Below are 24,032 nucleotides of genomic sequence, written 5' to 3'. Positions count from 1 at the left end.
AAGCAGTAATCAATCTCCCTGATGCTAATGTGTAATCAAGGAAGGAACAGGCCATCAGAGAATCACAGAACCATAGGGGTGGGATGGATCCTCTGGAGATTACCCAGTCCAGTACCCTGCTAAAGCACATTGCTTGGAATAGATTGCTTTGGGTTGCTGTCCAGGATGCTGCACCTGAATTAATTACATACGTTCACTGTTGTGTCTCTGTTGTACCAAACACAATTCCTTCATTGCCTTCATTGCTGCTCAACCAGCTGTTCAACCAGTGGAGCTTCTTTGCATCAGAATATTGCCCTTCCCCATTTTTAATAAGGTAATAAAGAAAGAACTGGAGAAGATCAAGGAGCAGATCTTCCTGCAAGCCATGTTAAAGCACTTACAAGATGAGCAGGTGATCCAAGACAGCCAGCATGGCTTCACCAAAGGCACCAAAGGCATCATCATGCCTGAGCAATCTGGTGGCCTTCTATGATAGAATGACAGCATCAGTAGACAAAGGAAAGCAACTGATATCATCTACCTGGACTTCTTCAAGGCCTTTGACATGTTTCCACACTACATCCGTATCGCTAAATGGGGGAGGTATGGATTTGAAGGGTGGACTCTATGGCCCAGTTAGTCTCACCAGCACCACTGATAGCAGGTCAGCCAGCAGCTAGCATCTGGCAGCAGCAGGTGTTTGACAAGCAATAGACAAATTTAAGGACTAGAAGTATCCTACTAGCAGAGTTTAACTGAAACTGATGCACACACCTAATGTATAGCAGGCAGACAACCTACATTAAAAGAACAACAGCACTATAAAACCTGTCACCTTACTCAGGCTGGAAACCTTAACATATGGGCAAGGACGGCCTGAGTGCCTTCTCCAGGTACTCTGCTGATCATGTTGTGGGGGTACTCAGAATCATTCCAGAGCTGGACGAAGCACAGCCTTGCAGGGGCCGAGCTCACTGCTTCACAGCATGCCCTGCACTGTCCAAGTAACTCTGCACCAAGAACAATCCTGAAATATGCTTTCACAGCTGGCAATCAAGCAGGAAACAAAAGAAAGAAAATGGCCATTTGTGCTTCAAAAATTAAATCCAGATTTAATTCCAGTAATTACACCTTCATTAGCACCCTATTTGCCATAAAGATGCATAAAATCCCTAAGCGAGAGCTGCAATTGCTCTGAAGGTGAAAAGAAGGTAACTGGGGAAATAGTGCCCTCCCCTAGCCCATAAAATCCTTAAGAAGCCTGGATCGTTGTGAATGGTTATTGCTTGTAATTTAACTCCCACAGCAATCATCTGTAAATGAGCCAGACAGCCAGAAATCCAGTGAGAGCAGCAGAAAACCTGTAACAGAGCTGATTTATTCCAGCCTCCCCTGATATAACTACAGACAAATGCACTGCTTCCTATGCTACCATCTGGGGCTTGTGGGCCAATGCAGCAAGTACAGCTCAACCTGAACTTCTCACCACTGAAATAACACCACGACAAGTTGCTATGGCTGGTCCTGTCCTGTGGCACAGGACATCAGAACAGCCAGTGTGTGAAACCATGCAGCCCTGGGACCACGTGCCAGCCTCAAGGGTAGGCATGGGTTTACTCATCAAGTTCGACTTCTTAATGCAATTCTGGGTCCTTGGACTGCAGGAACTTATTCTGTGCTCTGCACTGAAAAGGGATCAAACACAGCTGGCAGATGGGCTTAGTACCTTGAGCAGGTCTCTGCAGAATTCACCACCCTCGGTCCATCTCCCCAGTGTTCCAAGGTCACACAGACATCTGACCCAAAATCTTCTATAATCATTACGATCCTAGCCTGCAGACTTTTAAACTCAGTTCTCTCCTGGATCATCCACGGTGTGAATGGAAAGGCTGAAATGCTGGTGAGGTCAAAAAACTGCCCTGCAAGACGATTCTATTCTGAGATATCACCCCAGACTGAGAGTAAACCCCTGACAAATACTCTTTGGAGTGATTTTTCAGCCTTTCATTCACTCCACTCCGGGGATAACACTCACAACCCCCTGTAAGCTTAGCTCAGCCAGGCACTTGTCATGTGGATGAGCATCAAAAGTCTGAAGAAAGGCAATTACCCAACTTAGTGAGAAGGCTCCCTTGGGAGAGACATGTAAAGCCTAAGAAAGTTACAGGGTCCAAAGGTGTTAATCACGCTCAACTCCTGTGCAGTGCTATGGAGTAAGACTAGCTGCCAGTCTAGTAATGTTCCGAATATTGTGTCCTACGCTGGATAAAGCTTAAGTAGATTTTCTTCTGAAGGATCTACTGCAAGCAGGCTGCTCAAAGGCAGTATGTGCTAATTAAGAAACACAAGGTGAGAGTAGTTAATGAAAGAAGCTTTGTGAGGTGGGAGCTAGAAGAGGCTGAACCTTCTCACCTCCTGTCCCTAGGGCTATCTGCTGTCACACACATAGTCACTGGAAAAAAAAAGAAAAGAAAAGGAGCTTCCCAGGGAGAAAAGAGGCAAGATAAAGAGATGGTGGCTATGCTGGCAAAGTGCTTCTGTTCATTGCCCTGGTGAGGAAAAGAAAATAAATAAATAAATAAATAAATAAATAAATAAATAATGTAAAATTCTTAATTTTCAGTTAATGGAGAATTCCAGTTTCACCTGAGGGAAGGAAAGTAGGAGGTAGTTTGCCTGAAATGAGATGGCAGAAAACCAAATTGAGCCCAGAAGAGACCACCAAGATGGCCTGGGGCTAGGGATCCTGGGGAGGCACTGCAGGAGCTGGGATGGCTTAGCCCAGAGCACGGAGGGCTTTGGGGACCTATCAGGACTCTGCCTGCACCCAGGAGGTGGATAGCAAGAAGAAAGAATGGATCTTCACAGGAGTGCACAGCAGGAAAAAGAGACACAACAGCCACAAACTGAAACAGAGATGGCTCCGACTTGAACCTAGTCAGGACTGGAGCAATCATGCCCTCCATAGGGCAATTCTCAGCCCCTAGGGAATGCTTGCATACTGTACCAGGAGACAGGCTGCCCGGACCTCTCTTTGCAGGCTATCCCAAGGCTGGGGGCAGATGTACCAATCTGAAGGATTGTGTCGGGGGGGAATAAAGAGAGGAAGGAAGGGGGTCTTTCAGTGGCAACCAGGAAGCAGTGGAGAATGCCCATGGAGAGCAGATGGCCAGAGGACCCAGGAGAACACTGTGTCTTTGAGAGCTGACATCCCAGGGACAAGGAGGTGAGGACTGTTTCCCTGTGCTTACTGACAACTGGGAAAGCTCCAGTCTGAAAGAAACTAAGATGGGAGATTATGTGCTCCCCATGCTTGTGGGGCAGGTCTATCTTTTCCCACTAGGCTTATTTCAATGGCAGACAGGGATAACACTGATTTAATGTGTCTCGTCCTTGGCAGACCGGTCCTTGCTGATACAGTAACACCTTGTTATCTCTAAGTGCTCACAGTCTGATTTTCTAATACAGAAGCTAGTAAATAAGCCAGAATCAAGAGAAATGAAGGGTCCCAGAGCCTGTAAATCTCTTCATATAAAGCAACCTGGGCTGTTCCAAGGTGTGAACTGCTCTTTATAAAAGCTGCAAATCTCCCTCTGCAATGCTATCCATCAATCCCAGATAACTTCAAGAAGACCAAAGGCAGAAGCAGATTTAATAGAAGTTGTGGAACCTTTACGATCCACACAGTGACAGTCAGTAAACTCATCACACCAATGACTTCTCTTGGGGATAAAACACAACAGGGAGCTTTGATTTGAAGGAGCTTGGGGGATGGAGACATGTTAGTGCTGCTCTAAATGTGCAGGCTCTCGTCCTTGTTTGAAAATGTTTAGCTGCAGTCAGCTGCAAAATCCTGTTATATCTCTTTTCTGCTAATTTAAAGAGCCTTCCACTGTTGCAAATCCCTTCCATTTGCAGGTGCTTTTAGGCTGAGATCAAGTCATTGCTTAATTTATTTGCAGGGCCCTGAAGAGCTCCATGAAATTATGTTTTCCAGACCTCGGATCAACCTTGTTGTTCCTCCCAGACTTAGTTTGCATTTTTCATCACCTCCACTGAAGTGTCAAACCCAGAGTTGTGCACTGCAGCCACCGATGGATTTACTACTGCTGCTCCCAGGCAGTGGTTTCACTCCTGCTCTGAATTACCCCCCGAGAGGCAGCCAGGCTGTGTCTGGCTCTGTGGTTCAGCATCAAGTTGCGAGTTCATGCTTTCCTCTACAACCTTCAATCCTCTTTTAGCTCCTCCAGTTCCAGCCTGAATTCTCTTCTCCCTCGTTTCCCAGTCCCTGGGCTGCAGGAAGCATCAGGGATGCCATGCTTTCATAGCACAGCTTTTCTCCTTGAACAAGCAGTTGTAATTGAAACCCAAGAGCCTTTTGCTCCCTGGCTCTGCTCTATTACAAACACTAACTGTGCAGCAAACCTCAGCGCTTTTTTTTTAATGGCATGAAAGAAACTAAATTATTAACATCCTGCACTCCCACTGGCTGTCCTGTGGTTTGCCCAGGCCAGATAAAATGAGTGCCTTTGAGCTCCTTTCCTTGGCTTAGTGGGTTTCTTCCAAGCAAATCAGAGGGGGAGACCTTATCCTCCAGTCTCAGCTGCAGTCACACACTCAGTTTCTGTTTTTTTTTTGGTTTTGGTACCTGACTTCTGACACCAACTCAACATCATCACCAGGAAGACAGAGGAGGCAGGTGCATGAAAGAGCAGAGACCAAGCAGTGCTCACACCAACGCTCCTTCTGCGCTCCTGGGGCTTCCCCTTTCCTGCAGATTCTGATCCTCAGGATATCACAGCAATATCAGCAACAAGTGCTGAGACTTCAGCTCTAGCAAGGCACAGGCTGGATTGCACTCAGTGCAGGCTGGCAGAGAGGCAATGCCTTTTATTAGCTGAACTAATATCTAGAAAATAAAGCACAAGCTGTAGGGCACATGCACTTGTCTTTTCTTCCCATGCATGTTTGTCTAATAAAGGATGTTATCTCTGCCTGCCCACAGGCGTTGGTTTACTGACAGTGTTAGACCATTCTGGACACAACAGCCACAGCCCATTAGAGAGGCAGCTGTCTTCACACAGGCTTGACCTAGAAGGCTTAATCTGAAGCACTTGTCTTGAGGAAAGGATGACAGGGATTGAAAAGCTGAACATGGCAAATGTGGTAACTATGCTAAAAAGGAGAATGTGAGACCCATCAGCTTAACCTTCCTTTGTGGGAGACATGTAGAACAAGTCAACAATCTGTTTGTAAGTACCTGCAAGGAGATGCACTGCAGCTAACAAGGATTTGTACCAAATAAGTCACAAAGGAACCAGTCTGATTTAATTCTGCAACAACACAATAGATCCTGTGGACAGGAAAGACACAGATGATATTTACTTCAACTTTAGGAGATGCCACCACCTACTTTGACAAGCTGATTCTCAGGTAAAGCATAAGATCTAGGTAAGATGGGTTAAAGCTGGCAAAACCTGTCCTAATGGCTGTACCTAGAGCTGTTAGCACAGAGGGTTGTGTTGTGTGTAACACACATGGGCTACTGGGGATCTGGCCAGCACTCCTGCTGTGCTTGGACACTGGGACAGATGGGAAGGCTGCAGGTGTCCAGGAAGGCAGAATGGGAATTTAAACCATGCATCAAGGACACGGCTCATGGGATCCAGTCTGGGATGTTAAAAAAAAACAACAGGGGTTTCAGCCCAAGGAGATGAGGAACAGCACAGGTAAGAAAGATCTGCACTGACCAGGATGGGGGTGAGGAGCTCAGACTTCCCTAGATCAGAAGCTGTGGGATTGGAGGCATCTCCCCATCAGGAGGTGGAAGTAGGGAACAGCAGGGGGACTCTGCCCTGAGATGGCCCTTCACAGTCAGCATTAGGCATCCTGCATCACAGAAATAGCCAGTGAATCTAAGGGTAGCAGCTTCCCTCTGGGAAAGCTTTTGAGATGCTGTGACTGCCACTCCTGCAGCCAGCAGCACTGCCACACAGCCCCTCTTCTCCTCGACTGTGCAAGGAAGGCTCTTCTCTTCCTTTTTGCCATGGGATAAAAATAATCCTCTTGCGTCAGCTCCATCACCATGAACAGCGAAACATTTTATTCATCTCCAATTCCTTCCTTTCTCTCATTTAAACAATTCCCCATTGAGCCCATCAAATTAATTTGAGCAAGGGCCATTATTTGGCCAGCCCGCTGGCGCAGGTGTCTCCTTTTCTTTCAGAGGAGGCTGGTGGATGGCATGAGTGTGCTTGGCATGGGCTGGGAGCAGCACAGGCTGATCAGCTCAGCGTGGCGACACGGAGGTTTAGCAGGGGCAGAGAGCTCTATAAATCTCAGTATCCAGAGTCAAGCAGGCAAAGTCTGCAAGCAAGGGACATTTTGCAGCCATGTGTTTGGGATGTGTTTTACAGCCTTACAGGCACACTTGCCCTCTCTGTCTCCTCTGGCAGCTTCAACACATATCAGCCCAGGCTGGCTGCTGGGGAAGGCTGTGTCAGGCTCTGGCAGCAGCCTGGGGAGGAGTTACTGGCATATGCCAAATCTCAAGCTGTTCCTCTGGCCCTTGTAGCCATAATCCTTCCCATTCCAGGCCATGTCAAATTTCCTGACTTTGTTGCTGTAGCCAATGCCAAAAGCTCTCCAAGGAGTGACAATGCACAGGATTAAGATATGCAACGTCACAAGCAACAAATGCTTGGAGAAGAGTAAAAACCCACTTTCAGTGAGCTCCGCACTTGCTTGTGACATTGCTCAGGTCAGTGGAGCAATGCAAAAAGACACAACTGGGCCATGCCACAAAGACCTGGGTCCCGTTTGTCATCCCTGCTGAGTGAGTCCTGTCCCTTCATCCAGCTTTCTTCCAGTGATGGACAATGCAGGGAGACAGGAGGCCTCAGCAGGTGATGAACCTTGGTAGGACAGGGTTCTCCACCAGTACACCCCAACATCAGCTCCTCTGCTGAGGTATGAGTGTGTCAGATGTATTCCCAAAGTACTCAGGAGGGACTGAAGAGGGGCTGTAGGGGAACAGATCCATGGTGGCTGAGCATGGAAATGCTCTGCCCAAGAGGCTGCAGGCAGGCAGCATCCCAAACAGCCTCCTTCACTGGTGCTGCCAAGGGCATGCTTTGAGAGCAGCCTGTTCCCACGGGGCTCTGGCTGGCGTGAGCTCACTCTGTCTTTGTGCTGGGGCTGTCATTCACCTACAGAAGTGGTGGTTTCTAAGGATCTCCCAATTTTCTGGAAAGGATTTAAATCATGTGCACAGAAAGGAACACACAGAGGGTAGCTAAAGAAAGAAATGGGGAAGAGAGGCAAGCCAAGCTGCCTGAGGGGCTGGGAAGTGCCTCTCTTGCCACTGTGCTGAGCTGTGCCCACTTCTCTGCGCCAAACAGCTCTCTGTGAGGTGTGGGAGAAAGCAGAGACTTCGGCTCCAAGGAGCTGTGGAAGCTGAACAGACACATTCAGGCAATCTCAAAATGAAAGCTTTCTGAGGATGTAAATCAGGACTCCTTATTCTCATGCATTAGGCATTTCCCAGGGCAGGAAGTGATGGGTTCCTCTGACAGCACAGGAGCGATGCCCAGGCTGCCAGGAGGACGCCAAAGCACAGACACCATCTGTCCATGAGGAAGTGGATGCAAAGCCTTCACACAAAGCAGTTCTTTTGGCAACATAACTGCACCAGCGTGGAGAAATGCAAAGAAAGGAGCAAGAAAAAAAAAAAAAAGGCACCACCACAACTATCTTACTTGTCCCAATTCAGAGCTCAGTTACTCCTGACTACCCCCCAAAAAATAACAAATTCAATGGAAAGACACCAGATTTATTTCAGGAGAAGGACATTCGCTCAGTGATTGGATTATTATTGATCACAAGAACCAGAGTCTCTCCAAATCCCTAGCAATGCAATGAGCAGCCTTGCACCACTTTCAAATGCAGGCCAACCTTTTGTTATGCAGATATTCAAAGAGGAAACTAGTAAGTTAAAGCCAGTCCCAGCTCATGTACAATATCCCCCAGACAGCAACCTCAGCATCTCGTAGGATAAGGCCTGAACCTTAGAAATAATTTATAAGTACTATTGAATTTTCCTAAATTGGGATCTTTTCTTGCTCCAATTGACAGTGTTACCATTTCACATACTACACACGCTTCATCCAGACCGCTGAGAATTGACTTTAGCTTAAAATAACCTGTAAATACGATGATGTCTTTCCACCAACTGCCAAAGGGAGAGGTCACAGCAAGTGGCATTACACAACAAAAACAAGATTGGAGCCACGTGGCCAGGAACGATAAAAAGAAGAAAACCTTCAGTTCTTTGACCTTGGGTTTCAGCAATCCCACAGTTAGACAGAGCACTTTTATCCTGCCTCATACTTCAATGCAAGCCAGCAGTTGTTGCACTGATTATGAAAATAACTGGTTTGATGAAAGAAGAGTCAAGCCCTTTAGGTCTCCTGATGGCTTGTTTGGGTTAGCTCTCTTTGCAGTGCTGCTGTCTAAGGTTGTCACATCTCTGCCCTGGATCCAGAACTCTCTGTATCTGTAGTGTGGCACAATCAGACATCTCGATTTGTGCTACAGATCTACCTACTCTCCTGTGCATAGCGGATAGACCCAGGATGTCCAGACAGATATGCAAAAGCTTTGAATTCTGGTCAAGAAGGATGAGAAACTGCTGAAACAGCTCCCCACTGCTTCACAGCCCCATGATATTGTATGGGGTTTGCAATCCCAAAACAGGAGCTATTCCAGTGGTGTACAGTGGAGAAGGATCCTGAGAGGCTGTGGAGCTCTCCCTACCAATGTGTTTCCCCAGGTAGTGCAGGAAGCGTAGAGGAAGGAGCAGGGATAAAGGGGTAGGGGAGTGTGCTTTTGCCAGCTCATGTCAATATTCCTCTCGGTAGATGTGAATTTACAATTGTGAGTCACAGTTCTTCATAGCAGAATGGCCAGAGGATGTAAGCAATTCTGCACATGCACTGGCAAGCTGCACACATGGCCCCTTGCTGGCCTCAGTGTGCACTAGGGCCAGAACTATGGGTACTGCCTCAGCCATCCCACTCCAAGGCAGGCTCAATAACCCATCCCTACAGATGTGCCCCTGGCCTGAGACACATCTGGGCCTGGAGCACTGCTGGGCTCCTTTCCAGCATCAAGGTCAGTGCTGGAGCCCTCCCAGCTCATCCTTCTCTCCTATATTCTGTTCTCAGTCTTTCTTGCAGCTCAGAGCCCATGTCTGAAGTACCACCCATGCAGAGATCAGGCTGTTGCCTTCCTCTCTGCAGCAGCAGTTTGTGTGAGCTTGGCCTGGACAGAAGGTTACAGCACAGGATGCCAGGGAAGGGAGAAAAGCAGGAAAGCACAGAATCCTAGGACTCAGCAGACTGGGTACAAGATGGAGTGCATGCTGCTTTAATGAGCTAGACACTGGCTATCCGGGCAGAGGGGAAATAATGACCACTGTGACTAAGGTAATTGTTCTCCTGATGTCTGTAGAGTTTATCATTGTTCTAACTGAGATAATTTGGATTTGATCTGCAGGGTTAGTTCTGGGAGAAGAGACAGCCTGAGCTCTCATACCCCAGCAGTGAAAGAGCTGAGAAAGTGTCAGGACCTCTGCACGTCAAAGCCCAGTTCCAGCCAGGTGAGTGCAGAAATCACAGTGAGGCCACAGTGTAAGCACATCATTTGCTGCTGCCCTCCAGACCTGGCCTGCAAAATGCTCTGCCCAGATACATATAAACCTCAATGGGCAAGTGCCAATGGGCAAGTCACCAAGAGTTCTCCTAATCCAAAACATTGACTTAAGGGAGAGTCCCAACTCTCTCCGTGGCAGCAACACACAGGAACAGTGCAGACGTAACTCACGGTCATGGCATCTGAGTGTTTCAAAGATACCATAGAACTGGGGCATCCCTGCAGCACCCTGAGCCACCAGAAAATGAAAGCTTTAAGGCAGTGAACTCCAGAGTTAAAGCAAACTAGTGCTTGCTCACTGCTGAGATGTTGTGCACCACAGCCTAAATTATCTGTCCTTAAATGAACTATGCAAGCAATACAGAGAGCTGTGAAAGGGCAGACGTGGGGTTTCATGAGTCCCTGGATCCACCTCGCAGTGCTCACCTGCTCCCCTAGCAGTGCAGAGAGCAGCTATCTGCAGCCAGACCAAATAACGGGGGAATGACTGAAAGGAAATCAAAAAAGCTTTGATAAACCTCAGAGGAAGAAAAGCCATCAAGCTGCAGGTCAGTTTTCATGAGATTCAAGCTTATTTGCATGTGCCTCCTTATCAGGGGGCCAAGCTGCATCCAGAGGCAACAGCCCTGATGCAGGCAAGGCGCAGCAGCACTCGGTGCTGAATTCCTCCAGCACTGCTTGTGCTCAGTGCTTTTGGGTCACTGCGCAATTAGCCAGCCCTGAAGAGACACAAGGAAATCCTGCCATCGTTCAAGCTGCACAGAAGTGACTGTGTGAATCTCAATGATAGAGCATCATTTGCATGGAAACAGCAGGACTGGGAATAGCACCACTAGAAGTACGAAACTCTTGAAACATTTGGAAAGGAAAGGTGAGTGGTTTTCTCTTAAATGGAATGATAACACTTCACAGCCGCTGAAATAGTAACTTTGGGGACAAAACGTACTTTCTCCAGAGACATGCCACTCACTAGTCCAGCACTGATGTGACCTTGGAGAGTGCATCTAGTCTGAGAATTCTGTAAACACAAACTAACCACACAAGCAGATGGGTTGCACATCTAGGGACATAAGGATGGAGTACAGGTACCACTCCCTGTGCTGGTTGGGTTCATCCTCAACAGATGCTGCAACACCCCCTGCAACAACCAGAAGCAGCATCACTGCAGCCTGCATTGGACTCACACATGTGCCTGCAAGTACAGAGGCTGAAATAATCATCCTAGATAATCCAGCATAAATATCCAAGACAAGCACCAGACCAAGAGGCTGGCTGCCTCCCTGGCTGTAAGCCTGGGCACTGTCCAAGAAATTTCATTTAGCCTCAGCAAATGCTGTTTTACGCCCTTTGTTTGACTTGCTTTCTTCTCTTCTCCCACTCTGACATGCTCTCCCAACATTTCTGAAAACACTTACTGTTTGTTTGATTCTCTCCTGTTTGCCTTTGGCCTTGATGGGTTGTACCAGGCTATTTCAGCAGTGCTTTTTTTTTTACAAACAAACCAAAGCCCACAAGCAGCTACATTCTTCTGACTGTGATGACAAAATGCTTTAATTTCTTTTCAGGAATGAAACCCGAAAGGCTTACTAATTAAACAGCTCTGCCAGCAATGCTTCCCTCGGGTGAACTCAACCACCAAGGTCGTTATAAATTAGGAACAATATTTTATTAGTTAAACAACTCTTGCCTAACGACTACTGTAATATTTAAGGAGCACTTGGAGCCCAAAAGCGGCCTGGATGACAGCAGAGAGCCACTCGTTCTTGGTGCTGCATCTTAAAATGCCACAAGTACTTCTGCCCCACTTCTGAGCTCTCAGCAGAAGCATCCAAAACAGTTTCACCAAGATTCTCTGCTTGGGTAGCAGCTTATCTGCTGTAATGAGCTTTCTGCCCAAGCAGGGATGGATGCCTGGGGAGACGGGCGCTTGGCATGCGGAGTGAAGGGCCATGCTGGTGGCAGTTTAAACGCAGACTTCAATTTTGCAATGATGATTGCAAGCTCCACTCTCTGCCTTGTGGTTGCTCTTCCCACAAGGTTTGTGCTCGGTCATTTCCCTCCCCAAATTCCATGCTCTCCAGGCTGTTGGAGCTGATACTTAGCAGTTCCCTGATGTGTTTCCAAAGCCTCATATGATCCAAGGACACAAGAGTGATAGGCACAGAAAGCCTCTACCAGGCTCACAACCCAGTAAAATACAGCTTGCTTCCTTGAGGCATGGAGAAGTCCCTGCACCAGAGACCTCAGATTGTGGGGCTGAATCCAGGCCCCAGATTACCAAAGTGAGGGTGTAGGATGCTTGCTCTGCTTGGCACAAGACTCAGTACCCAGTGTGTGTACAGATGTGCCCTCAGCACAGCCTGGTAGGTGGCAGAGACCCTGCCCCTGGCTTTCTCGCTACATCAAGGGCAACTGTTCCTGCGTGCCACTGAAGGATTTAGGAGGCCAAAGCCCACAGGGAGTTTCAGACATTTCTGAAGCTGTTTCTTCTCTGCCTTGGTGAAAGTCACTTCCAAAAACGCTACCTGAGTGCTTTCAAAAAGTTCCCCTGTTGACTTTTTTCTGCCAAGTGCTCATAAACAGGGCTGTGATATTGCTGCTGACAGCAAAACTTGGACGATTAAATAACACTTCTTAAAGATCCCGAAGCATTTTACAAACATGAGCTAATTAAGCTGCATATCAAATCAGGAAATTGTTTTTTGAGCTCTTGAACCTCCCCTTATATCTCAAGGATGTGAACAAAGGAATGAACTAAAGCCTGATGAGAACCCAAGAGTCCTGACTCTCCCCATTTCCAGTAACCCATCATACTATTAACTATCTGGCAAACCTAAATACATTCAGAGCTGCTGAAATCCCACTGGGATGAAGTTAGCTCAGCCTCTCCCAATGAGCTCTATCCTGGAAGCCCAGTGGCAGCTGAGCAGTGTGCAGCACGTGGAGCAGACAGCACCATGTCTATTTTTAGGGAAAGAAAGAGGGTTAGGGATGACATGTGGCTATTAAGAGCTCTCTCTAAAAAGGGTGATTAGTCTGCTAGTCATACCTGTCAAAAGCTGCTATCCCAGCTGTGTGGGATGCTGGCAGAGATGCTTCACAGGCAAACCCCTGTGACATCGAAACAGAGAGGCTGTGGGATGTGGATGAGCCTGTGGCTGTCGTGCTCCATTGACACACTGAGCTCTGCAAGATCATTCCATCTCTGACAGAAACAGGCAGCTGAGTTAGCAGGTGCTGGAGTTGATGTGAAGGTCACAACCCCCAGGAACACCATCTCTGGTTCCTTCTGGGTTTCAGGTAGTTTTTGCCATAGGGCTCTGCAGGGATTTGGCCAATGGCATCCTGAGGTGCATTAAGAAGAGTGGCCAACAGGCCCCCTCTGGCGAGGCTTCACCTGGAGTACTGCATCCAGGTCTGGGCTCTCTGGTACAAAAAAAGGTGGGCATCTCCTGGAAAGAGTTAAGTGGATGGCCAAAAAGATGATAAACAGTCTGGAGTACCACTCTTAAGAGGAAAGAATGGGCAACCTGGGTCTGTTCAGCCTGAAAAGGGATCAGATCAATGTCTACAAATATCTAAGGTGTGGGAGGCAAAGGGACAAGGCCAGACTCTTTTCAGTGATGCGTAGTGATAGGACAAGGGGAAACATCCACAAACTGAAGCACAGAAAGTTCCAACCAAATGTGCTCAAGAACTTCTTCATGGTGAGGGTGACGGAGCACTGGGACAGGCTGCTCAAGGGGGGTGTGGTGAATATCTCCTTCTCTGGAGGTGTTCAAAATCCCCCTGAATGCCTACCCGTGAGACCTGGTCTAGAGAGCCTGCTTTGGCAGGGGGAATGCATTAGATGATCTTTGGAGGTCCCTTCCAGCCCCTACAGTTCTGTGATTCTGTGATCAGGCAGTGGAGAGAGTGGACTGGGGAACCCAGATATTCACCCAGGTGCAAACAGGTTTGTCTGCCTGCATGAGACATCTGGGATGCAACGGCTCCTTCACATCCTTCTAAACTCTCTGCACATTCAAGGGAATACGGATATTCTACTCCTGTTAACTCTGGTGACTCCCAGAAGAAGAGGAAGAAGTCCTCTTCATTTTAGAGAGGAAAGCTGATAGCACAGTGTAAGGGTTTAAAGAGCACACTGATTTAATCTTCAAAAGGACCGGGATCAATACTGTTAAAGTGCATCTGGACCCCCATGGCAAGACGATGCATGTGCCACTACAGCTGGAGGTTTGCACTATGTATGTGGAGGCTGATGCTGGCACAGCAAGGAGGAGGACAGGAGATGAAGTGGATGGCACTGCTTGCTCTGCCAGGGCTTCCCTTACCTCTTTCAAATCACCTTTTCACAGTAGCCAAGATTCCTCAGCATAGGGTTGTGGTCACCATCATTTGGCCACAAATGATGGGCCTGGCAACCCTGCTCACTTATCCACTTGTAATCCATCACCAACCACTCTGCTTCCACCCTGCATGCCATCTGTTTCAATTTCTCTTCACTCTCTGAGAAGTGCTGGCTGTAGCCAGGGGAGTTGCACACACCACCAGCCATGCCTGAACATTCCTCCTTTTTCTCCACATGTGGAGGAAACATTTAATTCAGTGTTCAGTGCCCCTTCAAACCAAACCAAGAAGTGGAAAATAGACAGCTTAATAACATCAGAGCAGCAGAGTCCATTTCCATTCCATTTATATGTTGCCTGGGATATGGTACCTATAGGCTTAAGGACAGCAGTGATTGTGCCACTTGTGAGGTCAGCTTTGTCAACAACATGCAATTTGCTTCTGCAGAAAGTTTGCAAAGGGAGAGAATTTGAGAGTTAATGACATTTATGCCTGTCTGGAGGGTTGCTGCTGGCCACAAGAAGTAAAGGAGACATTCAGATTTATTCTGACCCATGGCAGAGTATTGCTGGGTGCTCCTCACCCCATAGCTAGGTGTGTGATGGTGGGCAGACACATCTGTGTCTGTAACCTATCTCCATTGGTGAACCCTCATGAATCCAGGGCCAGTGGCAGACAGAGTGCTCACCCATGTCAGGAAGGACTCATAAATCAGCTAGGAAACTTGTACTCAGTCAAGCTGGTGGCAACCCTGAGAGACTGGGTTACCTCAGGTGGTAGTCTTGATAGAAATATGAAAGCATGGAGCTCATGAGACGCTCTCCTCCACAGCTCCATCACCTATTTAGAGACTGCCATGCTGTTCAGTTTTCTATGCTCTCTGAATGCAAGGCATTTCCATTGGTGTCCAGAAGAAAGGACTTATTAAAAATCAGTCAGAACATTCTAGACTGACACCAGGGTGATTATTTTCTGGTCAAAGACCTCACCTTACACAGCTGACTGGGAGAATATATAAAACCTTTGAAGGTATATAAATAAAAAATGATTGTCCTGAGATATTGCTTTCTTGGATCAATTCTAAAAAGCCTGAAACTGAAAAAGCTCTGTTAAGCAAGGGACAACTTGCTATGAGAATTACATGGGCTCAGAAATGATGCTGCATTTGCAGGAATAGAGTTTGTGGCTGGAGGAAGCCCAGAAAGTCTAATAAAGGAACTGTGTGGGAGATGTTCAGCATCCTGCAAGACTAGCACTGGTGGCTGGGTGGGAAAAGGGGCTCTGCCAACTCATACAGGCATGTACATCTCATTGCTTTCTCTCAACATTAGGATTCCAAGACACTTTGCTAAATAAAGATAGCACTTGCTCATTCACAGGAGGGGTGACAAAATGGTCAGGGCAGAGAATCTGATGATCCAGAAGAGCAAGAAGACAGGCAGCATGGGCTCTGCATGGAGGAGCTGATATCACCTCAAGTTTCCAGGAGTTTTGCAAACAAAACCCAAAGCTCAGAAAAGACACAATGTTTGGGAAACCTCTGAACCTCTGTATAGTTCACAGGTTCGTCTGTAGCACTATAAGAAAGTTCTTTCTCATCCACAGGAGAGAAAACTGCCTTACCACCACTCCCCACTCCTGCACAGAAGTGGATTAAGCCTTTTTACTCCAACAAAAACAGAAGAAGGGATCTGACATCCGCGACATCCTGCTCAAAAGGCTTCTGGTAACCTTAAGCACTCTGCAAGAGAGAGCCACTTTGCCAAGCTCACTGCACAGAGTAGAGAGGACAGTGAAGGCATGAAGAGACCTGCTGTGGTTTGGTCCCTCAGCTGAACTTACCTTGGGCATCTTGCGCAGATTGGGGGAGAGCTTCAGGCAGGTAACCTGGCCTCGCTCATCTCCGACAATGACAACAGGGTACACGGGGTTAAACTGGATATGGGTTGTTTTGTTTTTCTTCTTGGCCACCACTACCTGGCTGCAGAGAGCTTCGTACTTATTAACATTCATATCAAATACATGAGCCTGGGAAGAAAAAAAAAAAAGACAACACAAAAGGGATTAGCTGGTCAAGAAGAAGCCTCAGCAGAAGAATTATTCCTGAAAAAATCACAGAAAGAAAAGGTTCTAGGGAAAGGTAACTTCTGCACACAATTAGCACTTGACTTCACAAGCTTCATCATCTTGTAAGCAAGCTATGTCCAGAAGCTGCCTGCTGCTTCTGAGAGACCATCCCCTCACTGCAGGAACTCACAGGGTAAGAACCCATTTGCTGATGTTGGTGCAAGTTCTTCCCAAGGCTCCGCCTGATCTGGACAAAAGACAGCTCAAATCTGGCATTGCTGACCCCACAAGTCCTAACCTCCCTTCCCAGTGCTGCAAGGAATGAGTCAACCAGGTGTGAATCCACAGTCTGACATACACTGACTCACAAAGTGGGAAACGCTGTCAGAAATATTGACTACCCTTTATTGCAGACCTCTCCAATATCTCCAGCTTAATAATAACAATTAAGAGTCAGATCAGTAATTAATAGGGAAATAATGTGAACACGGTCAGTATGATTCAGGATGTACTGTGGGGTGAAGCACAGGCAAACTTTGCAAAGCACAGGACAGAGTGGGGACAGCAGCCTGCTCCAGAACAGATGCTGCAGATGCTGTGCCAGCATGGCACCCCCATGGCACTTATAGTCAAGGGTTGGGCAAGTGAGAAAGGCCAAGAAGGAGGAAGAGAGACCTAAGGGCAGGATTTCCTCTAGCATGGATCCCAGAGCTACGGCACTGATACAGAGCACATCACTAACTGCATGACAGAGGATGTTTCAGCACGACTCCGATGGGAACAGTGGAGCATACTCAAGAGAATGTGTTAACGTTGCCTCCCAATAATTGCAATTAGCTCCTGTCGGTGCTACAGCCTGCAGATGCTAATAAAACATGACGTTCCTCACCAGTGCTGAAGGACTCTCCAGCATGCTGGGCTCCCACCTTGAATCCATTGTGTAGACTTCCAGCTTTATTTTCCTTTCCCCCTTATTACCTTCAGAAAAACTAAGTAAGGAAATGTTATGCTAACAAGTACGGTGGGAATATGGGAGAAATTAGAATTGAACTTTGTGTGCATCTCCTGCCAGCTGTACCTTGTTTACCAGCAGCTAGGAGACAGATGACATGTATTGTTTCAACACTGTGCCACGCTCACAATTTGAATCCAGGAATGATATGGAATCTGACAGCAGTATCCTATAAAAGCCTTTTCTGAAGAGCATGAAAGATCGTGTTTCAAATCATTACATATACTTTCTCATCATGCACGGCCAAGTTGGTGAATTTATCTGGATCTGTGTAAAGCAAAGAGGTCCCAGGACACAAGTCCTAGGCAGTCTCAAACACCACTGCATCTTTAGAGCCCATTTGAGATGTCCTGGGCTGGGGAACCAAGCAAAGAGTTTGTAGCTGCTAAAAATATGGCATGAAGGAGCTCCAGATTGAAGTAAAGTAAGACCTTTCTGGACAGGGAAGAGCTTGGGAAGTGCAAAGGCTTCTCTTGTGTTTTAGAGAAATCCACAGCAGTCTGTAATTCAAGGAGGGGATTCAAAGCATCAGACACAGATAAAAACCTGCAGTTTGTAGAGACTTCCCCTGTCCCCCATCATCAAGAAAACAGGCTGGGAAAAAAATGATTTCAGTTTGATCCACTCAAAATTTCAGATGTCAGAACTGAATTCTGAATCTAGATCTGAAACTTGAGGTTCCACACTCAGGCCAAAGTAATCCCAGTTTCCACCCCTAGACATAAGTAGTTTATGTCCTAGCATCCTGTTGTCTTCCTATCTCTGAAAAGAAACAAGCTCTCTTTTAAGTGCATCAGCCCCACATGACCCACACTCACCAGAGGTTTAATTGCTTGCCTTCACAGAATACATATTTATTAATTTAAGGGCATGATTCACTTCTCCCACCAATGACACATGCTCAGTACTTAGTAACCTGAGAGCCCAGGAAATGTCCATTGCTAGAGCAGCACCAATTAATCCAGATTTAAAACAGGCAGCACAGAATTAATGGCCAGGCTTCGTTTCAGCAGCATGGTCTGTTTTATAGGGCTGTCAAAGCATCACACCTGCAAACCACAGCCAGCAGCACAGGGGAGCAAGGATGGTGTGGTCTGACTGCTCTGTTCTCAATTGCTGAGCAATGTAAATTATCCTGGGTGAGGCTGTTTTCCCAAAACGCCCGTGACAGCCCAGACATGCAGAATGCCCAGGACAAGAACTCGAAAACCACGAGCAGAGTGGAGAAGGTCAAAAGCAAGCAAGTTTATGAATGTTCCTACCATAAAGCTCCTCTTTTATGAGCTTCTAAACAAATGGGCTTGTTTTCTTTTGCCAAGGGAATTGTGGAAAAGAACAAACAATTCCAGTTCTTCAGCTGGAAGTATCAGCATCGTATCAGCTGGTAGACTCTCCAGATGGAGGGGTGGCCCACAGGCATTAGGAAGGACTTCAGAGGCTTTGATGACAGACACTCTGAGGGGAGGGGGGAATGGGGTCAGAACAACTCAGTTACTGATGCCTCAGGAGTATCCACAAGATGAGCCCTCAGATAAGTGTCACTTCACCCAGTGTGTGACTCCAGTGTCAGACCCATTGCCACACACACAGAGACATACACACAGGTGCAGATTGGTCTGGTGAAGGCTGATATTTGCATAGCTTTCCAACATGGCAGACAAATGCACATACATGCTTCCTCACTCGGTGCTATAGCAGCACCCAGGCTTGTACCTCCAGCAACACAGCAAGGCAATGATGCTTCACACAATGTGACACTTCACAGTTCAATGAATCCATGGAGAATACAGTAATTTGCTCATGGTCCTTGCTTTTCTCTGCTATCTCCTGCATTTCCTGCAGGAGCAAACCATGGGCCTGCAGGGGTAGAAGTCTGGCTGCCTGTAGACCACAGGAGACATCTTCATTCATGCTAACAAGCACTGAGAGAATGGGAAAGGGCATTTCAGTTCTCTTGCTATAGATTGCTTAGAAACAATATGTGGCCACTTCCTTAGAGGAGCATAAATCAGACCATGAGAACAAGAAACCTGTGGAGAGGTAAAGAGAGAGGTAAAGGAAATCTGAAAATTGCTGTAATGGGAAAAGGCAAGAATCCCCATCTGCAGTCCCCAGCTTAGCTGCAGAGGAGCAAGCACTGGGTAGCAACCAGCAACTCCAACAGCTCTTTTATTTATGGTCCTTGTAAATCTGTGCACCCACCCCAAAGAAATGTAGGAGAACAGTTACCACACTCCAAAAGAAGCCCAACGTGTTCAGCTAGGCAGTTCCTCACAGCATGAGGATTTACGAGCTGCTATCAACAGCTGTCAGAGGAAACCTGGACTCACAGCCCCAGAGAGCCTGACACTGATGGTAGATGAGCTAGGCAGATGTTCAAAGCAAACTTCTCTTAGACAGAAGGGCAAAGCCCCTGATAAGTCAGCAGCCCCTGAAGAGGAGCACTGAAGTTAAGTAGATGCCCAGCTATCTCTGAGATGGGATCAGGGGTATCCTGAAATCTCTGTGAGATGCTTTTAATCAATAAGAAGGGTTTTTTTTGTTTTGTTTTGTGTTTTTTTCATTGTGATAAAGGTGACAGCAGAGTCTCCATGCTTGATGTACTGGCAATAATGGCTATAACTGCTGTGTTAGAGTTGCAGAAAATATTTAACACAAATGAGCTGCTTTGATGCCTGACTCTCAGACAGCTGGAGAAGAAATCCAGCTCAGTCGCATCCAGAATCATGCAAATATATCCCACACCCAGCAGCTCCCCACTGAGTCTCTGCATGGCCCCTCTGTAAGTTTGGCACAGCGTAAATCCAAGGCAATTGCTATAGCTCCAGCATCAAACCATGTTCTTAATTTCAAACGCTTCACGTCACTCTGCTCACTCTGCAAACTGTCCCTTCAGCTCAAAGACCAGCAGATGTAGCAGCTCCAAGGTGACCTGCACCCCTCTGCCCTCACCCAGTTGTCACCAGGTGTCCTACAGCACAGGAGCCTACTCAACTTTTGTGGCCTATGAAAATGGGGGCCCACAAGCTCCCCAAGCCTCCACTGCATGCCTCAAACAGAAGCTGGGTCTGCAGTGGGTGCAGCCTTTCCTGTCATTTCCTCCTGGATTTACAAGGCCTCGTCCCCCACCAGTGTGGCCAGAACAATGCCTGTGTGCTCAAAAACAACCTGGTAGCAACCAAAACCCACGCTAGGGGAAACTATGTATGTATGTAAGAGCAAAGCAGATGTACCTGGTAACTTGGCAACAAAGAATTAAATCGGTGCAAGAGCAAAAGGTGAGGGATGATTTAATATCATGCTGCATATCACGCTGCCCTTTACCTGTTGACATCTCTTTCACTGCTTGGCTTTCGCTGTCTGTGTGATGGATTTCCCTAATTTTCTTGACTGAATCATGATACCTCACCCATCGGCAGACTCCACAGATGACTTGTTTCAAATTCTCAAGTCACATATATAACGAGTCGGCAGGTGACCCCCAAACCTTGCACTGGAGCTTCCTAAAGGCACTGTGCAGGCAGGGCAGCCCCTGCTTGCACTGAGGCCAAACAGCCTCGTGTGGTGGAGAGCTTAGTTTATGCAGTCTCTATACTCTCACTGCAGCCAGATCAATGCAGGGAGCAGCTCCAGTACCATTCATTTTCTGTAAGAAGATGTTTTCTGTTTACGTTATTAACTTGACTGAGTTTTAAGACACTCGTTGGTCCCTCTGATGCACAGGGCAGGCAGAGGTTCCACAGAAACGCAGAGGACCTGACTTGGGAAACTTTAATCTCTGCATTGCTTCTGCAGGGACAGCTCAGGAATGCAGATCTGCTGCCTGACACCAGCACCAGACAGACCTACAACTACATTATGGGGAGAAGGACCGGCCCCAGCTCTGTTACAGCAATCTCTGTGCTAGCTTTGAGCTCAGGAAGATGAGCAGGTATCAATGAAAGCCACTGCTTGGCCTGGGCAAGTTCACTACCCAGGGCTGGCTGCACACCCTGGAGTGCAGGACAAAACCAAGCACATCCCCCAGGTCTGCAGTATCTCAGCACTGCAGCATCTCCGCGTGCTGCTCTGGGGTGTGCAACAGTAGGAAGAGAAGTTCTGAACCACCTGGCTTAGCACAGGGCTGGAGGGGAGAGCTTCTCGTTAGGGTTTCATCTCTCTTCCCTTCCTCATTCACTAGGAACTGGGTCACTCCTGATTTGACATGGTAGGAAAACAACCTCAGCTGATTTGACTGAGCTCCCACAAGGCAGCAGGAAACCAAAGCCTCAGCATGTGGAAGAGCTGTTATTCATTCAGACAGGCTGAGGACCATTTAACCTCCTCAGAAAACCCTGTCACATTGTTTTACAAGAAAGTGCTCGTGTATCTGAGCTAATTTTCCTGTCAGTCAGCACTTCCTGCCAACCATCTCTGCTCTGGCAGTCTCAGTGATTATGATAATCTCCTGCATGTCTTGGTCCTGCACACTCCTCAATGCTGTTATCTGGCACTAAATAGCTGATACATCATACGCCAGAGCTGGTTGCACTTCAGTTTGGTCTAATAACATTTTCTTATGTTACCAATGACTCTTTCATTTTTTTGCTCTCTAACATTAATAGCATGATTTGGAATGAATCACAAATTGAACTAATGTTTCTCACACCTCCTCACAAAGCCTCCTTTTGCTCCCTGGTATTATACCAAATCTAATTTGTTACTTTTCAGATCACTTCTGAAAGGCAGAGCCAAACAGATCAACTAATCTGCAGTGAACTTGCGTGATGCCAGCCTGGTAGAAGCAGTTGGTACCTCCGCACTGTGCTGCCATCCCTGCACTAACAGAAGAGATGTCCAGCACATCCAGTCTGAGGATGACTCCTGCTCATGCTCCTGGGGTGAGTGTTCCCAGCATCTCTCAGGGACTGAGCTGGAAGCACAGCTGCAGTGTTGGCAGGAGCATGGTGGTGCAGCCAGACCTGGCCTTATGGTCCTGCTGCTTCCCAGTTAGTGCTCATTTCATATTGCACATTTGGTTTGTGTCCTTATTGAATTTCATCTCACTGACTGCAAATTGCTGCTGAGGCTGTTGAGCTCATTTACAGTTTCAGTTCTGGCACTAAAGCACTTTTAAGTCCTGTCCACTTAGTCCTACCATAATTGCTTCTAGGTTTCAGCACCAGCCCCAGTCCTTGTGCGCTCTGCTGAGGATGATTTCCACTCTGCCACATCCATCTCCTCACCTTTCTTTATGGGTCTGTGCCAGCAGAGTTCCTGAAATCACCCTGTATAGATAGATGTTTTGTATATCTTTCCTCTGATCTACCAGGGCTGTTACTCTCAAAAACTGTATTAGATCAGTTTTAGGTGATATGGCCTTACAAAAGACTTATTAGACTGGAGGGTCTTTGATCTAGCAGGGCTTACAAATATTCCATTCAGTATTTTTCTGGATAGTGTATTTAGGCTGCTTAAACTCTCCTGCACTGTCATGTCCTTAAAGACTGGGCAAAAAGTCTTTCCTTCGGTCCTCAAAAACTTCCCTACTCTGATATCCCATCTCAGATAGCTGGTGAAGAACTGAGGAACTGTTTCAACCAGTTTCTTACTTGTTCCTGGGCAATGCCACACAAATACATACCAGTTGTGCCAGTACCCCTGCTCCATTCCTACAGTTACCCACAGCCCAGCTTCAGTGTCAGGCTGAGACTGACTCTTCTTAGATCACAATCAGGCTCCATCCCTTCATACACCCTGGTTCCTGGCTATGCCCCATAAGGGAGGCACTGGTTGGTAAGAATACAGGCAGTGGTAAAAGCACAGGCAGCACAGCCTGATGGGGCATGCAGTCCTTGCTGTCTGCCACTGTCTGCCCTTTGGCAGGCCAGCAAAGCTGTTCATAAGACAGATATTGAACTGTCATGGCTTGGAGACTGGCATTTAAAAAGAACCAGCACAGATTTCAGGTTACTGTAAAATGCCAAACAATAAACATCAAGGCTCAGGAGCTGCTGCCTCTGTACAGGAGGATGGTGCATACAGCTGAGGGGGTCTTAGTGGCCTTAATGCCAACTGTCTCCACTTGCAAATTCAGACCTAAGTGAGGGGTCATTTTTAGTGTCCGCTGATAGCAAAGAGCAGAAAAGCATCTACGAGCAGTTTTCTAAACTCTTTCAGATACTCCTGATTGGCTCAGTAAGCAAAGTCATGCAAAGTCAAACAGGTTAATCAAAGATATCTTTGGAGATGCTGCCCAAGGCATTTGTCCCTACACATACATTCATACAAGCAGAAAAGAGCAAACTTGGTTCCTGTGTGGCTGAATGAACTAGTTAATCTCAGCAGGTGGGTTTTGCTTAACTGCTGTATTTCATAACCTAAAAGAGCAATAGCTGCAGTAATGAAAAACTGGTCTGGGAGCATCTGAATAAAAAACAATCCATGGAAAACAAAACAAAACAAAACAAAAACACCATAAAACCAAACTCTGATGAAAGAGGTTTAAATTCATCAGTTTGTTTTTTCTCCAAAAGCAACCACCATACACACAGAACTATCTCACCGGTGACACAGCTGCTATGGGACGTGAGGCAGTGAGCAGACACATCCTGAGCTGCTTGATGCATCTTTAGGTCTGGAGCCCACCAGCACACCCCCATGACAACATGGGAGCTTCAGCAGAGGTGAGGAATCAGACCCTGCACAAACACTCCAAAGCCTTTTTTGGACTTAAAGCAATTGCTGGGGAGAGAAATTCTGGTGCAAAGAGAATGTGCTGGCTGGAGGAAGAGAAGCAAGGGCAGCCTGGTTGGCTCAGAGTACGAGGAAGGAAGCATTAATCCTAAGGACTCTGCCCATCTACTTCACTTAGCTTTGTCATGTCACCAGCCCGTGTTTTAAAGCAGACAGGAGTCTGCCCATCCATCCA

General features: G+C 47.1%; 1 protein-coding gene across 2 annotated transcripts in view; it reads right to left on the bottom strand.

Annotated features, from left to right (window-relative positions):
* DNAI1 (dynein axonemal intermediate chain 1) overlaps positions 1 to 24,032 on the bottom strand; it is a 135,807-nt gene that overhangs the window by 5,541 nt on the left and 106,234 nt on the right. For both annotated transcript variants that reach the window (XM_015848293.2, XM_015848294.2), the window contains one exon: positions 15,886 to 16,071. In XM_015848293.2, the coding sequence (XP_015703779.1) occupies positions 15,886 to 16,071 (186 nt within the window). The remainder of the gene's footprint in view (positions 1 to 15,885; positions 16,072 to 24,032) is intronic.

This window comes from Coturnix japonica, chromosome Z (genome assembly GCF_001577835.2).
Source record: "Coturnix japonica isolate 7356 chromosome Z, Coturnix japonica 2.1, whole genome shotgun sequence".
Taxonomy (NCBI): Eukaryota; Metazoa; Chordata; class Aves; order Galliformes; family Phasianidae; genus Coturnix; species Coturnix japonica.
The sequence above is the reverse complement of the archived record's forward strand: the minus strand, read 5'-3'. Positions and strand labels throughout refer to the sequence as shown.